The following is a 15,556-nucleotide window of genomic DNA, read 5'->3' on the forward strand; positions in this document are numbered from 1 at the left end:
TCTGGGATTCCAAGCATTTTCTCACCTCTGACTTTCACTTGGAATGTTGCTTTGTCATCTTTTGTTTCACAGCTGTAGCTCCCTTGGTCTTTCAGGGTCACATTTTTGACCATGAGATTGCGGTGCGTCCCCTGGGAGATGATGGTTGTCCTCTGGTCCTGCTTCACCTCTGTTTGATCTTTCTTCCATACGACAGCTCCGCTTGCAGCTGACACCTCACACACCAGCTCCAGGTCTTCAGAAGGACTGACTGATATTTCTGGAGTCGTTTTGGACTTGCTGACAGAATTAATGGCTTCATCTGAAGAAAAAAAGAGAAAGTGGTTTACATCCTGACTCAGGCTTATTCAGCACAGCATTAAGATACAGTTAGAACTGATTGTAATGTCTATGCTCATTACATCTGGGGGATCGAGTTTCACCTCTGGAGGTACTCACATACAAACATGTGCTTGATTCTCCTGTGTAAGGAAAGAGTAAGTTCTATGCAGACAGTTCTCATTTCTTTTAATCAATTCTGTATTCTGCACATGTTCTTCTGAAGCTAAAATGAAGGCAGATAAGTAACCTGTTTGCAATACATGAACAAACCAATTCAACACCTTGTCTCTAAGCTAACAAGCAGCGTTTGATGAGCACATCAGTATTTCATGCCCTTCATTCCATCCAGACACAACCTGCCTGAGGAGCAAGCTGATGGCTGTCAGCTACAGGCAGACCTAGCTTAGTACTGCATTTCTTAGAGCAACAACTGTCGCTTTCAGTCACTGAATATACCAAGGACAATTACTATGCCAGGCACATTTATGGCATCAGTGAACAAATAATGCCTTAAAAATTGTAATAGACAGGAGACATCTATTCTTTTAAAACTAGGTGACCAAAGAACAACAGTCCTTCTAGAGTCAAGCTGTTAAGAACTAATAGCACCAACCAATATCACGTAGATTGATTACTTCCCTGCCCTAAGACCATCTTGTGAGCATTTGGTGCTCCTAATTAAGCCCTCTTGATGGCATTTTTGTCTGAGCCACGTGACATTTTGTGATAGGAGTTACTGCTAGTGTTCCCTTAACCCTACACCAAAGTAGGAGGTATCCATTCTCAGGGAATCATGCAGGCTTCCTCTGGATTTGATGCTCAGAGACAGCCCCAGAACTTTTTAAATCTTAGCTTAGCTCTCATCCAATAATGTTCATCAAACAGTGCAACTTGTCCTTTGGGGATGCCTTTGTTCTGCATCAACCAGTTCCAATGGAGTCTTCTTGGCTTGTTTTAGATCAGTTTGTCAACAGATAAAGCCATGGTCTTTGAATTACAAAGTGAAATTGCAGAATGCATGATTCTCAACCAAACAGAACGGGAGGTGGGATGCAGGGTGAATACCTGAGCCAACACCACCTGCAAGCAATCCTTCAATATCTTAGGATTCTCTAGCCACCCCAAATCCAATGTTGTGCTTGATCTATCATCTCTGCTGAGTTTTTAGCTAGCTGATGGTGAGCATCATGATGGTGATGGGTGAGCAGTCGGACTAGAGGGTCTTAATCAACCTTAAGAATCCTGTGATCAGAGGAATGTGAATGTGCTGTTAGATGTCACAAGCGCTGTACTGCAGCATGAGCATACACAGCGAAAGGCTTTCAGTAGAGCTTCAGTTCAAAAATGAGGACTGGGTTATGGAAAATAGGCTCAGGATAGAAACCAGAAAACAGATCTTAACGCCAGGTTCTGTGAATGCAGCCAGCTGAATTTCACAGATATTGAATATCAATGACAATTTCTTGTGTTATTTTACCCTCCAGCTCCACCCTGAACAGGAACATGTCAGTGACAAGCATTACTCCTCCAGGCTTGACCTGACAGTGCTTTACTTGCACTATGAGCTAATGGCTGCGCTTACAGCACCTCAGGGAGACACCTCAGAGATCACAACATCCTTTGGGTACAGCAGGAGACACTCAACTCTCCAAATGTGGAGTTTAATTTGTCAGAAGAGGAGACAGGATTCCCATGCTAATAACTTAGGACCATTTCAGTCAGAGGTTTAAAGATGATGTAAGTGCTGAGGCAATTCATGAACTAGAAGAATGAAGCCCAGATGTGAGGGCTCAAGTCATGACTCCAGCGTCAGTTGGAGCTAAGGCTGTCCTGAATTCATCACAACACAGTTACATTATTTGCTCATCCTGTGGATTTGCATAGGGACAACAGTAAGGTCAGAATTGCTTCAATAGAGCTATGCAATCTTTGTCCTAAATACTGGAAACCCACAGGGCTGGACAAATAAAATGAATTAAGTCTGAAGTGCTTTACATGGATTGTGATCCCATGTTTGCCTCACAAACTTACCTGAGACTTTCCAATCAAAAATCAGAGTGTCATCTCCAATTTTGCAGATGTTCCCTCGTCTTCTTTCGTTACAGCTGAAGCCACAAGCTTATGCAGTTTCCCTTTATCTTCCATTGTGAATTTCTTACTGGTCGTGATTTCTTTGCCATTTTTGTACCACTTCACCATGACATTGGCTTCAGAGGTCTCAGAAACAAATTCAGCGTGTTTTCCAGCAACTGCCCTGATAACTCCTCCAGTTGTCTCTTTGTTTATGAAGTCTGCCAGTGCTGAAACAAAATATGGACACACAAAATATGTATGACGGTAAAGAACTGCAGGGACATTGGTGACCATGAGGCATTCATTTATCATAAGACCAAAGATACACGTTTATTCCTAGTTCTAATTGCTTGACCACGTACCAGATTACCTTATCTCCACAAGTTGAAGGACATACACTGTACAGGGGACAGAGCCAAAGGAAGAAGCCCAAGTTGAGACAGCACAGTCAGAGCTGCTAAAATCAAAGTCTGGATTATGCATGCATTTGTTCTGCAGTTCCAAGAACACGCATAGATAATACAAATTCAACAACGTTCTACAGAATGCCTGTATTTAGGAGCTCGAGAGCCAGCTGATGGACACTGGGATGCCTGAGATCCTGTAAATACATTTAACTCCATCCTATCATACAGTCAAATTTAATTCATTTTTTCAGGAACTGTCTCTCATCATTGTAGTCCCCTCACCACTGCTGGATGTGAGCCCAGACACACAAAAGCAGGTGCTGGTTTTCACTGCAGATACTGCAGTAAGGAGAAACAGCCTCCGGACTGGACCAGCTGAGCGTGGCCCTATCAGGATTTGCTCCAAAGGTCTTATTACCAGTAGTGCTTCCTGCTGAAATACATGGGGGTCCTCCTTTGATTCCAACCCCAACCCACCCCACCATGCCCCCTGATAACATCCATCAGGGCCACATCTCCACAGTTCCTGAACACCTCCAGGGATCCCACCACCTCCCTGGGCAGCCTGTGCGAGTTCCCCACCTCCCTTTATGGGATAACACCATCTCCTCTTCCCAACCTCCCTGAACAGGATGGATGTTGCTGAGATCTCTGTTTTTCCACCACCATGGATCACAGGTTGAAAGGTCTGGAAGGAAGAGCACGAAAAGAGTTTCATCCACGTGCCTTCTCCTTCCTTAGTAAAACCAGTGTGAAACTGCAGCCACGTCAGGCTGAAGGAGACGTCTCAGATGTCCTGCCTGGATGCAGGAGCTCACGTGTCAGAGGATGTCTGGCACGTCAAGTCTCATGGCAGTGCAGTGCATGACAAACTGCAACAACACTTTCCTGTGGGCTCCTTTGGGCACGAGGCCCAGCGGGTGACACACCTCTGGCTGCAGCTCTTCAAAGCCTCCCAGCAGCCACGTGATGCCCATGGGAGAGACACAGCTGACCCGCACAGCAGATGATTTACCAGCTAGCTCTGATTTACAACAAGAGAAGATACAAGTGGCGATGCTGAATGGTGAAATACTGCGAGTGTGTGGCATAGGTATAAGATTTGTGAGCCTGAGGATGTTCAAAGTCAGGATGGACAGGGCTCAGAGCACCTGATGGAGCTGCGGTGCCCCTGTTCATTGCAAGGGAGTCCAACTAGCTGACCCTTAAGTGTCTCTTCCCTATCTATGAGATACACAAAAGCTGATTCTGCAGTAACCAAGCTACCAACAGCAGCTGTTTGTCTTACAGCTTGCCAACACAGATTTTAAAATAACAGCATTGATTACTCATTTGATAGTCACATTACAGTGCAAAGCACATGGAAACGTCCATCAGCTAATTCATTTAATTCTTTGGGCAGACCTGCCAGTATGAAATATTATGCTAACATGACAGAGAGAAGAAAAGCAAAATTAAGACTAGCTGACAAGCCGTGGCAGGAAGTTCTGCTCTCCATCAATTTAGTCCCATTATTCAATTCTGTTTGGAGATGTCTCCATGACACTCTGGAGTTTGTTCTTTGAGAAGAAGCAATTAAGTAAGCTCTCCAATGCCAAAGTGCATACACTACTCTAGGCCTTTCTTGTTTCTCCATGGATCAACAAGGGTGACAAGCCAGCAGAAGATGATGAAGAGCCTCATCATGCAAACTCATGCATTTTATCCCCCTCACAGATGCACTGACAACTTACAGCATCATCCATTGAGACGTTGTGAATTTTCAGGGTGTGTTTCTTCCCCACAATGTGCAGTTCCTATTTTTCACTGGCCTTGAGCTCCTTCCCATCCTTCATCCACTCCACAGTAGCGCCTGTGTCTGAAAGCTCAGCCTGCAATTTGGCTTCCTCACGCAGCCGAGCGGAGATTTTTCTACATCTTTGCTCTTATTGGTAAATCTCACTGCAGCACCTGTCAGGAGCAAAGGCCTCGTTATTTCAATTGATATCAGGCTAACGTGGTCAATGTTTGCTGCAACATCTCTGAAAAAGTATCACCTTCTGTTCCTGCACTCATCATTGTGTCACTGCTGAGCAATTCAAGATATTTCATTTGGTCTTCTTGCCGGATTTACTAAGTAAAAATCAACCAAACATCTCCTTCTACTGATTAAGAATGCTCTAAACATGCTTCTGCAGAGGTTTCCACCCAATGACAAACAGGTCCTCCCATCATGAATGTTTATTTGTTCTATTTTGTCATGCAAAGCTGATTGATAGAGATATTATTGGAATGATTGCTCCCCTACTTCTAAATTATTCCAGTGCAATCAGAAAGGCTGTCTGAACCTGGAGCTGAAAGTACTGCTCTATGGTGATGCAGTGGTAAACCTGCTGACTGAATGCACTGGCCAATAGCTGTGAACTGCAGACATTCATCAGCTGGCATGAAGCAATCTGGTTCAGATACCAAGCAGCTGGGTAGACTGGCTTACCCTACACTCAGTGCTATCATGTTTAGGTCATTACCGGGACTCACGTCAGTCCATGGGATGCAATTTCAGGTATTTGGTACAGTCAGTGAATGCCTGCAGCCCCAGTTCTAATCATCAGATCACAGCAACTATGCCTTGACTGTAAGAGGAAAGGAGAAGGATCAAAGCAAATACCTCTCACTCACATCTTGGTGCTGACATCAACATTTTCGGCAACAAATTTCACTTCTGCTCCACCATCATTCTTGGTGATGTTCTTTATGATTAGGCTGTGAGTAGTTTGGATTCTCTTGATGATGCAGGTCTCGCTTTCCTGTAAGACTTTACCACTGAGGTACCAAGTGCTGCAACACATTGTTGTAAGATCAGTAGTAAACATGGCATCCCCTCCAGGTACAGCTTCACCAGCTGTTAGGGGGGATTTCACAGCCAGGACTGGTTCTGAGGAAGAACAACATGGATGTCTTAATGCTCTTTAGATGCAAGTCTGGTATCTCATCTAAAGATGGAAGATTAAATCATAGGTACATTTCTACTTCTCCCTTTGCATGAGTGCTGGAAGAAGCACTACTATGCTTAAGATCTGTTACAGAAAGTTCTGCCTCTTGCACATGTGTGATATCAAAAGATAAGGATATTCATGTCTCTGTCACAGAAACAGAACTTGTATCACTTTAGTGGTAGCTGGAGGTTGACAGGAGAACTAGTAATAAAGGAAAGCCTTTGGTGTGTTAATGCACTACTATCCTTAAAGTCAAAGGAAACATCTTTAGGGAACCAACACAGCTGCTCAGCTCACACTGACCCATTTCCATTGGGGTTTTTGTGCTTACCAAGGTGCACGCTCCCTGGGAATTCCAGAGACGGGCTCTGTCCATGAGCATTGACTGCAGACACTCAGAACTGATCATCAGCCTCTTCAGACAGATTGCTCACCGTGAACTCTGGGACGGGGACATGAGACTCGTGGCACCTCACCCACGTGAAGCCAGTTAGTTTATTGCCTTCCACAATGTAGCCATCGATTGGAATGGGGCGTTGCATCTTCGGAGGGGACCATGCCAGTGTCACTGAGGTTTCTGTTTTATTTTTCACCACAGGGTCAGCTGGGGGCTGGGTGGGAGGTTTTCTGGGAGCTGAACAGAAATAAATACAGAAATATTAGCATAAGGTCATGTAGGCTGGAAAAGGCCTTCAAGATCAGCAGACTCAACTTTCAGCATGACCTACTGAGTCCCACCATTAACTACTGTGGTACCTGAGGACATACATGACAAGCTTATTCCTGCAGGTATTTGCATAGTGAATATATTCACCCTCTGGTTGCTTTGGAACATTTTAGAGGTTAAAATCCCATCAGACTTTTTCACTGTGTGCAGCCACTGATACAGGCAGGAGGCTGGGAATTACCTGATGGGCTCTAGTTACAGACTACTGACACAGTAAAGGATTGATTTCATTTCATTTTGGCCATCAGAAAGTTTGGTGTCTGGTTTCAGTCACCCATCTAGACTCCAATTATAATCATATGGAGAACAGCGCATTTAGGAGAACTCATCTCATCTTAATAAACCTGAATGAAATCACAGAATCATAGGATCACGGGAGGGCTTGGGTTGGAAGAAACCTTCAAGATCATTAAGTTCTAAACACCCTGCCATGGGCTGGCTGCCCACTAACCAGCTCAGGCTGCCCATCACCCATCCAACCTCGCCTTCAACACAAAGGACAGGCATCCACAGCTTCTCTGGGCAGCCTGAAATGGAAGCAATGAGCCACATGTTGAAGATACTCAAACATTCATGACTGTAGAGAGAGCCAAATACTCCATACATATTGCCTGCCTGGTCAATGGTATTAAAATGCCAACAACAGACTCATCCAGCTCATTGAAAATGGTGTGAACAAGGCGTACAGGATTCTTCCAGCAGCGAGTTAGATCTGCAAAGTGTAAAAATAGGAAATCTCAATGCAATGCAATTTTCCCTCATAACATAAATAGACACATAACTGTTTTGGGGTGCACTGTTACCAGCCTGTCAGTTGCTGTTGGTCAGTGCTAGATGCCAAAGGTCCCACTAACATAGCATGAAGCCGAAAGCTAGACGCTGGAATCAGATCTCCTGACCTTACCATCAGAAATTGAGATGTCATATTTTGCTCAGAGGTGCCTGTTTGTAGGAGGGACAGCTACCGAGCTTTTTCTGCTGCAGGAACCAGCTCCAGCTTCAGGATTTAAACAGCAGTCAGAAATTAAACTGAGCTTTTTTCACCTCCATCAAACAGAAGGAGTGGTTGGGTGGTACAGCTTTCCAAATCACTTAGAAACTGTCACAACAATCAGATGCCTACCTTTTCTTTTTGAACTTGTTAATACATAGAGCTTAATAGCATCAGAATGCCCCAAGCACTTCAGATAACAGGACAGCTGTAAACCCTTCTTTAAGGATTCCTTTGTTTAACCACTGAGTAACTGTAATTCAGTGGTGCTGGTGGGAGAAGGGAAGTCCTAATCTTCCCAGATGGTGAATAGAGTTGATGTTCACATGCAGACTGGTGCTGCAGCACAGCCAGAAACCACTCATTTGGGAAATACAGCACCAAGAAAATAACAGGAATAGCTTCATAAAATCAGGCAGCTTCACCCAAATTTCATGTCAGGTCCATTATTCTTCCTATTTTCAGGAAGGTTTTCCCTTTTTCTTGTAGTTTTATTTTCTTTTCCTTTCATGCAAGCAGCTTTGTAGCTTACAAATTGTTTTCTATTCACCTCCTGGTGTGGACAAATCACACAGGTTTGACTGCATGTTTTACATAGTTAGCATTTTATATTTGTTCCAGTATGGAACTGTACAGCCATAGAATGGCCTGGGTTGAAAAGGATCTCAAAGATCATCCAGTTCCAACCCCCTGCTATGTGCAGGGTCGCCAACCACCAGACCAGGCTGCCCAGAGCCACAATCCAGCCTTTCCTCATAGGGGAGCTGCTCCAACCCTCTGATCATCACAGTGGCCCCTCCTCTGGACCCACCCCAACAGCATCACAACCTTATTGTCCACAGAAAGCATATAACCCTCATTCAATTGCCCTTCCACTCAGCTTAGAGCACTACTAAAACCAGCATCTTCACCTTAGCTCATCACACTGCTGCAGTTCCTTTTACAAGGATTTCACTGGCAAAAATTAAATCAAAGCCATCACAAGGGATTTAGCACAGTTACGTGTTACTGGCTACGAGAGCTGTCAGCACAGTCACCTGTCAGGCTTTGCTGCTGTTCTCTTTATGTAGAGGCACAACAAGGTTCAGACACCTCACAGTGCAATTCTCACTTGGACTGTAAAGAAAAAGGAGGCTTGAAAAGCAGCGTGTGGAAAACAAAGAAACAAGAATTAGAACAACAGTGGGGCCATGGCACTAGTAGGAATTGTTCTGCCTTTAACAGCAGAGCTTTTCAAGAAGTATGAGGGCATTGCAAACCAGACCAGTTTGGACAGATTAACAACTGCAAGTAGTGGGTTCCAAAATTCCAGACATGAAATCAAAGATAGAAAAACTCTTCACATTTTCATCTCCCAATTTTTCGTAAATTGTGCATTACAGTGCAAACAAGTCTTCACATACAACTTGGAAGCTAAAGACAAGTCTGACAAAACAGACTGCACAAAAATGATGGATAATTAACAGAGCAAATTGCTCTTTCAAAAACAGAGTTTATGTCTTCTGGTCATAACACTTCAGAAGCCTCAGAGGCTTCTTCTCCTTTGTATATTTTCATTAATCTTAGATTTTGTTTTCATTCAATGTGACCTCACTAAACAAATATTGTCTAAGACCATGAGTATCACATAAATGTGCAGATCGCAAGCTGCTCACTTATCTAGTACCCTTGGCATGATGCTTTATTTTCCTCAGCTGATCATCTAGATTGTGCCTGTTGATTGCGCAACAACAGCCTGTTGGTCTCGATTACCTGTGAGAGGCTCTAACTTTGGCCAGGAAAAATCATTTGAGGACAAGTAATTCTCTTGGAATCAGTAAGGCAGTCTTCCCATTCTTTCTTACCAGCACCCATCTTACATGTTAATAAAGGCTTCTGGAAATCAGTTTGAAGATCAAGAAACAATTCAGTTCAAGCATATGCAATCACAGGATTTGTACGTCACCTGCAAAAGTCATTTTATTCTATCCACAATCTCATCCTACATGCAGTTCCTTAGAGGGTTCCTTAGGCACACCAACCCCATGCTCCTATTACAGACCCTTGCATAAGACAGGTGATATACCTACAAGATTATCTACAGCATAGACTATGAAAACAGGGAGTCTAGCTAGAGAAAATTATCTACCTGTGCTTCTGAGCAATCTGTTAACCACTCTCATACAGTTCAGGCCAATCCAAACAAGATGCAATGACATGTCAGCCACAGAAACAGCTTGATTTTAAGGAGTTTGTTTGGACAAGCCCCTGTTGCATACGGTGGTCAAACATGCATTACTTGGGGGCACATTGTATTTGATTTAACACATCCTCTTACCTTCGGCTTTGCACAGAGTCCAAAGTCTATCAGCTTCAAATTGTCAATCAGCAGATTTTCCCGGTGGATGAGAAAGCAGTCAGGAATGATTTCCACCCAAGTGCCCAAGGAAACATCTCTTCTCTTATTTCCTGCTGTGGACAGTGGTTCCCAGTCTACTCAAAGCTCGCTCGCTCTCGCTGTCTCAGAGATCTTCACTGACTGCTGGCAAGTTCCCATCTTCCAATATCCCAGGTGGGAAATACTAGCTTGTATCTGTTGGAAAGGACCTGGGGACTAGGAGGACAAGTGGTGAGAGACCACAGGCTGAATGCAAGCCAGCAGTGTGCTCTGACAGAAAAGAAGTACAACAAGATCATCAGCTGCATTAAAAAGCAGCACAACCAGACCAGGACAAGTCATTCCTGCTTCAACACTCATTGCACCACATCTACAATACTGTATCTGGTTTTTGGCCAGGAAGGATAACAACCTGAAACAAACTCTGAAGCAAGTTCTATGGATGACCTCCAGCCTGTGCAGGGGGCTGAAGCTCCCACTCAGAGAAGAGAAGCTGGGGAGAATGATCTTTGTGACAGAAAATCCATTGGATGGGGCCAGAGGAATGCATCTCACCCCATACCCTCTGTACAGCCACCATTTGTTTAAAGGATCACTCTTCCTTGAGGCACAAAACTAGAGCAGGTTACACAACAGACTGACACCACAAGGGCTTCTCTCGAGATACAAACTGCAGCAAAGAGCATCACAAAAATGTGAAACCAACACTCAGATCAGATCTGTGTCTCTGCTCCGCTCATTAGGAGCATCATGTTTTACTCCCCTTTCAGAGGAAGATACTTCTTCAAGGATAACAAAATCCAGCTCAGCTACAGAACACAGTACCACATAGCAATAATTATCTAACATTTCCTGTAGGGAAAGAATCCTAAGCACAAGTTATTCTCTGAGTTTCAGCTGGAACTGAATTATTTTCTTCAGTGTCTGATTTAATACTACGTTTTCATTCTAGAGAAACAATGGAGATAGCGCAGTGATGCTTACAGTTGCTGCCAGGCAGCGTTGTACAGAGCCACAGTCAATCTCAGCTGAGAGCCCAAGGAAGTGAGAAGGAACAGAACTAGGACAGCTGACTTAAACTGGCCAAAGGATATTCCATACTATATGACATATTGTGGAAGGAGTTTTGAAGGGGGTAGAACTTCATGTCAATCTCTTCCACTACTAGGAGGCTAACTGGACACTGATTGGTAGGTGGTGAGCAATTGCTTTTGCATTCATCATAACTATTATCCTTTATCTCAGTAAATAATTCTATCAATTCAATCAACCCATTAGTTCTACTTTGTGTTACTTCTCCCGCCTTAAGTTCTCTCCTGCAATCCACTGGAATGGAGTGGAGTACTGTAACTTTCTCTCCCAACAGAAAAATAAAAACACATTCATTATTATTTATGGAAGACTGACTACAGTTCAGGCTCACTGGTTTGATGTCTCTGGGCATAACCCTGACTGTGAACAGAAGCAATTGCTGAAACAGTCTGTCAAAAAAAGACTGGAGCTTCCTCTTCCAAAAGGCGGTCCTTAGAAACAATGCAATCAAACAGCTTCCCTGTAAGATAAGGTTATCTGAAAATGCATTTAGAGAGTATCAGAGAAAGATAAGTAAGAAAGACAGCACAGAAAGCAGAAACTATTCCTTACCTCTATGACTATAAATATTTCTTTGATGTCTCTCTTACGTGATCCAATGGGCAAACATGTTGATGATTTCAGTTCTTCATGGCATCAATTTCTGTTTTAGCATGAGGCAAGTCAACCTTAAGAGACCATAAAAGCAAGCGATGAAATCGCTAACTACTGTGACATACCAGGTACCACATCTGACTGCTGTGGAACAGAACAAGCACATATGGGACAGTACACAATTCAACATCAACTCAGCAATGACTGACATCACTCCCATAGAAATTCTGAAACAGAGCTGTGAAAAATGAAAAGTAAAACATTCAGCATTTTCATTGGCATTTTGGTAAAGTTGCTCTAATAATGTAACAATAATGTAATGTAATGTAATGATGTAATAACTTCCTCCATTTTAAAGCCAGAGAATTCTGCCCTCTGAACAACCAGCAACAAGATTTGTGGTGCTCTGTTAAACTTTTTCCAGCTCTACAGCATCTTTCAAAAAGCAATGGGACCAGTAGGCTGCATTCGTATGTACCATCCCACCTGCCCCCGTGTTCTTGAGAACTCCACAACTCCAACAGAAGATATTCTCATATTTAAATGCCTTTTGGCTTACCCCTACAGTAACTTTCTCCATGATTTTTAGTGCAACTTTTTCACCAGTAAGAAGATGCCGCATAAGATTTACGTTTGCAAAACCACCTACAAATCAAAACACAGATGCTTAAAGTTGAGTGTGAATTCTTCTCTAATATAATATTACAATTTCCAACTGGTTTAAAAAACGAATTTCAAATTTATACAAATGAAACCTTAGAGAAGAGCTGTTAATCTATTCTCAGATTAATTCTAGAGTGGTGAGACAGACTGTTAGGTGTGCTGTTTCTGTACAAAGATGACACTTACCCGTTCCAACTGTTTCATGGAATTCCTAGTACTTGAGAATTTCCTCGTAGTCACTGACAGACATCCTGAATGTGCAAGAACTGAAGATCCTCCAAGCATGTGCAATGAGGAAGTGCCAGCAGTGTTCACATCCTACTTAGGACATATTCTTAGAGGCAGAAGGGACACTCGTGGCAGATCCAGCAATGCTCATCTTCTCACCAACGTGCATCCCCCTCTCACCCAGCAACAACAAAACACAGTGCATGAAGCTGGCTTCACTTAGGTTAACAATATGGAACATCCCTCAGGGCTTTGTGCCACAGAGCAGTAGCAGGGCTGGACTACAGCTTGAGGAAGCAGTGGAAGCCTTTCCCTGTATGGTTACAGTGTCCCTGCACGCACCCCACAGCCAGAGCGTTGCAAGCTGAGCTGTCTTGCTGTTTCTTGTACTCATCCCAATCTCTGCGAATGAAAACTCAGAATTCAGTCAAGGCGTTGATTGAGCACGAGCGTGCCTTTATTCAATAGGAAAAAGGAGGGGGTGTGAGGTCTGGAGGAAAGATGGGACTCATTCTCTGTTGTCTGACGAGAGTGTCTCAGAAGTCGTGCTGTTGCCCGGAGCCTGGGACTCTTGGCCTGATTCTACCTCCCCCTCCAAGATGTTTGGCTTCTCCTCTGTAATGCTGACCTGAGCCTGCATGGTTGTGCTGCTGTCGGGGCACTCGTGCTGTGCTTGGGCTGGGCTGTCCTCGAAAGGCACTCGGTTCAGGCTGGTGCCTGAGGAGTCTGGCAGGCTCAGGTCAGCAGCTTCAACAGGTATGGGATGAACGAGAGCTTCAACGATGATGGCATTCTTCTCTTTATAACTGATGTTATACGGAAGGCTTTCATCTGAACTGCAGCATCCTGTGCTTAGTAACAGTTCTTCATTGATGGAATCACAGGAAGCTGCATCGTAACATGCCTGGCGTCTTGGAGATATACAAGGGCTCGGGTCACCTAGGAAGGAGTAGACGCATAGCAGTTAGTGTCAAAGTTTCACAAGATGAATCATGAAACAGGTTCTTGACATTTGGCTATGCAGTGATGGTGGGCAGAAGCAAATAGGCTTCTAGCAACAGTGTCACTGTCTTGAAAGTGATCCTCGTGCAGGTCCAGCTCTTGTGTTGACAAGAGACTCATTTGGGAAAGACAGGGGTCAACTGAAGATGTCAGGCACAGGCTTGAATGCCAGAAGGATGTACAAGCCCACTGAAAGCATGAATTCTACCTGTGTTGCTGACAAGCAGTGTTTTGAAAGCTGGATTTGCATGCTTACCTGCCAGGACCAAGACTTCAGCTTCAGAGGGCTCCCTGGCACTGCTCTGCAGTTGGCGTTTGGCCACAGGGGATGGTTTGCCCAGGCAGAAGCAGGAATGCCAACTGCCAGCTGCTGACTCTGCCCTCTTACTGGGAGAACTCATTCTGCAGAGAAAACAGAGCATGCTGTCAGTCGTGGTGCAGGGTGAGGGAAGAGCTGCACCAAACCCTTGCCAATAGTTGCCTGTTCCTGTCAATGCCTGGTTTCTGCTGAAACACAGCTTAGAAAAGCGCTCTGTTTCAAACAGCAGAGGATGCTTCCATTCCTACAGCTCAGCCCTCAAGTCCTGTTGTCTAAATACCTCTCAACGATGTCAAGCAGGGACATGGATCCCGAGAATGTTGGAGGCTCAGGCTGCTTCGCTCTCCTGGGGCAGGCCTTCAACAGGGAACGAAGGCAGGAGATGAACTTGCCCCGTTTCTTTGGCTCTGCGCAACAAAAGAAAAAAACAAGTTAATTTCAGCCCTGGCTCGGTTGGACGAGGCTGAGTGCAACACATTCAACAGAACACGTAACAACAGAAAGCATGTTCCCAACAAAGACACGCAAGAACGAATTTTCCCCATCCCTGGAGGTGCCCAAGGAGCTTAATGCAGTTCTCTTTCTAAGCTTGCTCAACTCGGGCATTAATGAACCCCCTGAAAATGGTTCAGACCCCATTTTACTAACCCGCATTGTCAAATGTAAAATACGCACCTGGCTTTGGCAACGAATGTAGGATGGACTCGGGCAGTTTTCCCCTGATGAGTTCCACGCACTCACCAGGGAAAAAACCAACCTGTAATAAGAACAAAAAGACAGGTGGGCATTAGCCCAAGCCCAGAGCCAAAGGGAAGGTCCTCTGACACCGACACAGGGCAACTGTTTGCATCCAGAAGCCATCCTGTGCAGGCAGAGCAGCTCCAACCGGAGATTCTAGACACTACTGAAGCTGTGCTCTCTAGTCAAAAATGTGTGCCTACCTCAAAGACATAGCACGCACCAGCTGCGGCTCCCGCATGTTATCAGCCTGCAAAACAGAGCACAGGCCGTTGTCAGGAGATGAGGACAAACCAGGAGGATTTCAAGGTGAGGAGCACATCTGCAAAGAAAGCTGCAGCAAATGCGCTCCGTCCTTATCAGGAGCACTTCAGAAGGAGCTGCACGTCTCATCACAGTTATTTCCCTTTCTGGCGTGCATTGCCAGGCCATGCAAAGATGCATCTCTCTCTACCCAGACTAATCAGCAATGGCACTGGCACAGACAGGTGGCCAGGCCCTTTTTGGCCCATTCTTTCCTGCAGGAGAGTACACCTGCAGCTCCTTCTAATGGCTCAACACAGGGAAAACAGACCGGCCAGAGCTTCATACTGTACCTCCATCGCCGCCAACTCAGGCTCACGGCTGATCCCACTGCACGCAGCACCCATCACAGCAAGTGTGAACAGCTGGAACAGAGCAGAAACACACTTCTGTTTTCTCTATTCACACAGCACAGTATGGACAGACTTCTTCAGAGCTACCCGCGCATACCCTGCGGCAAAACCATGCGGGGGGACAAAACATGGCACGTACCTGGCAGTGAGATCACCTCAAGCTATCTGCAGCAGTTCCTTGTCGCTTTGCTCGGATGAAATGAGAGCAAAAGCTGCACCGAGGCAGTGGGCGGAGGGTGAGGAGAGGAGAGAGAAAGAGCAGGTCAGTGAGCAGGGCTAAGACAGTCATGGAATAACACACACAGCACAACTGTCCCACCCACTTGCTGCAAGACATGCTGAGTCTCAGGCTACGTGATGCCTGTCCGCCCAGCAACTTTACAATGCTTCCAC

At 44.8% G+C, this 15,556-nt stretch overlaps 1 protein-coding gene and 1 long non-coding RNA gene across 2 annotated transcripts; both read right to left on the reverse strand.

Annotated features, from left to right (window-relative positions):
* LOC146754869 (uncharacterized) lies at positions 1-4,737 on the reverse strand. The gene is made up of 3 exons (XR_014938585.1): positions 4,535-4,737; positions 2,353-2,621; positions 1-301 (listed from the first exon to the last, which is right to left on the reverse strand). It is a non-coding gene; the product is annotated as an uncharacterized LOC146754869 (long non-coding RNA).
* An 8,146-nt stretch (positions 4,738-12,883) lies between these two features.
* Positions 12,884-14,189, reverse strand: LOC146754870 (rho GTPase-activating protein 32-like). Its single transcript, XM_085526659.1, has 2 exons — positions 13,707-14,189; positions 12,884-13,387 (listed from the first exon to the last, which is right to left on the reverse strand). The coding sequence occupies exons 1-2, from the start codon at positions 13,870-13,872 to the stop codon at positions 12,957-12,959; spliced, it is 597 nt and encodes a 198-aa protein (XP_085382785.1). The 5' UTR covers positions 13,873-14,189; the 3' UTR covers positions 12,884-12,956.
* Positions 14,190-15,556: the final 1,367 nt, after the last annotated feature.

This window comes from Coturnix japonica, chromosome 37 (assembly GCF_054131305.1).
Source record: "Coturnix japonica strain WE chromosome 37, WE-NBRP24, whole genome shotgun sequence".
Lineage (NCBI taxonomy): Eukaryota > Metazoa > Chordata > Aves > Galliformes > Phasianidae > Coturnix > Coturnix japonica.

Excerpts from the sequence above, each read along its gene's own strand:
- LOC146754870 (XM_085526659.1), bottom strand. The coding sequence starts at position 13,872 with ATGCTCTGTTTTCTCTGCAGAATGAGTTCTCCCAGTAAGAGGGCAGAG. Across the intron at positions 13,388-13,706 it reads TGAAGTCTTGGTCCTGGCAG|GTGACCCGAGCCCTTGTATA; the intron begins GTAAGCATGCAA and ends ACTCCTTCCTAG.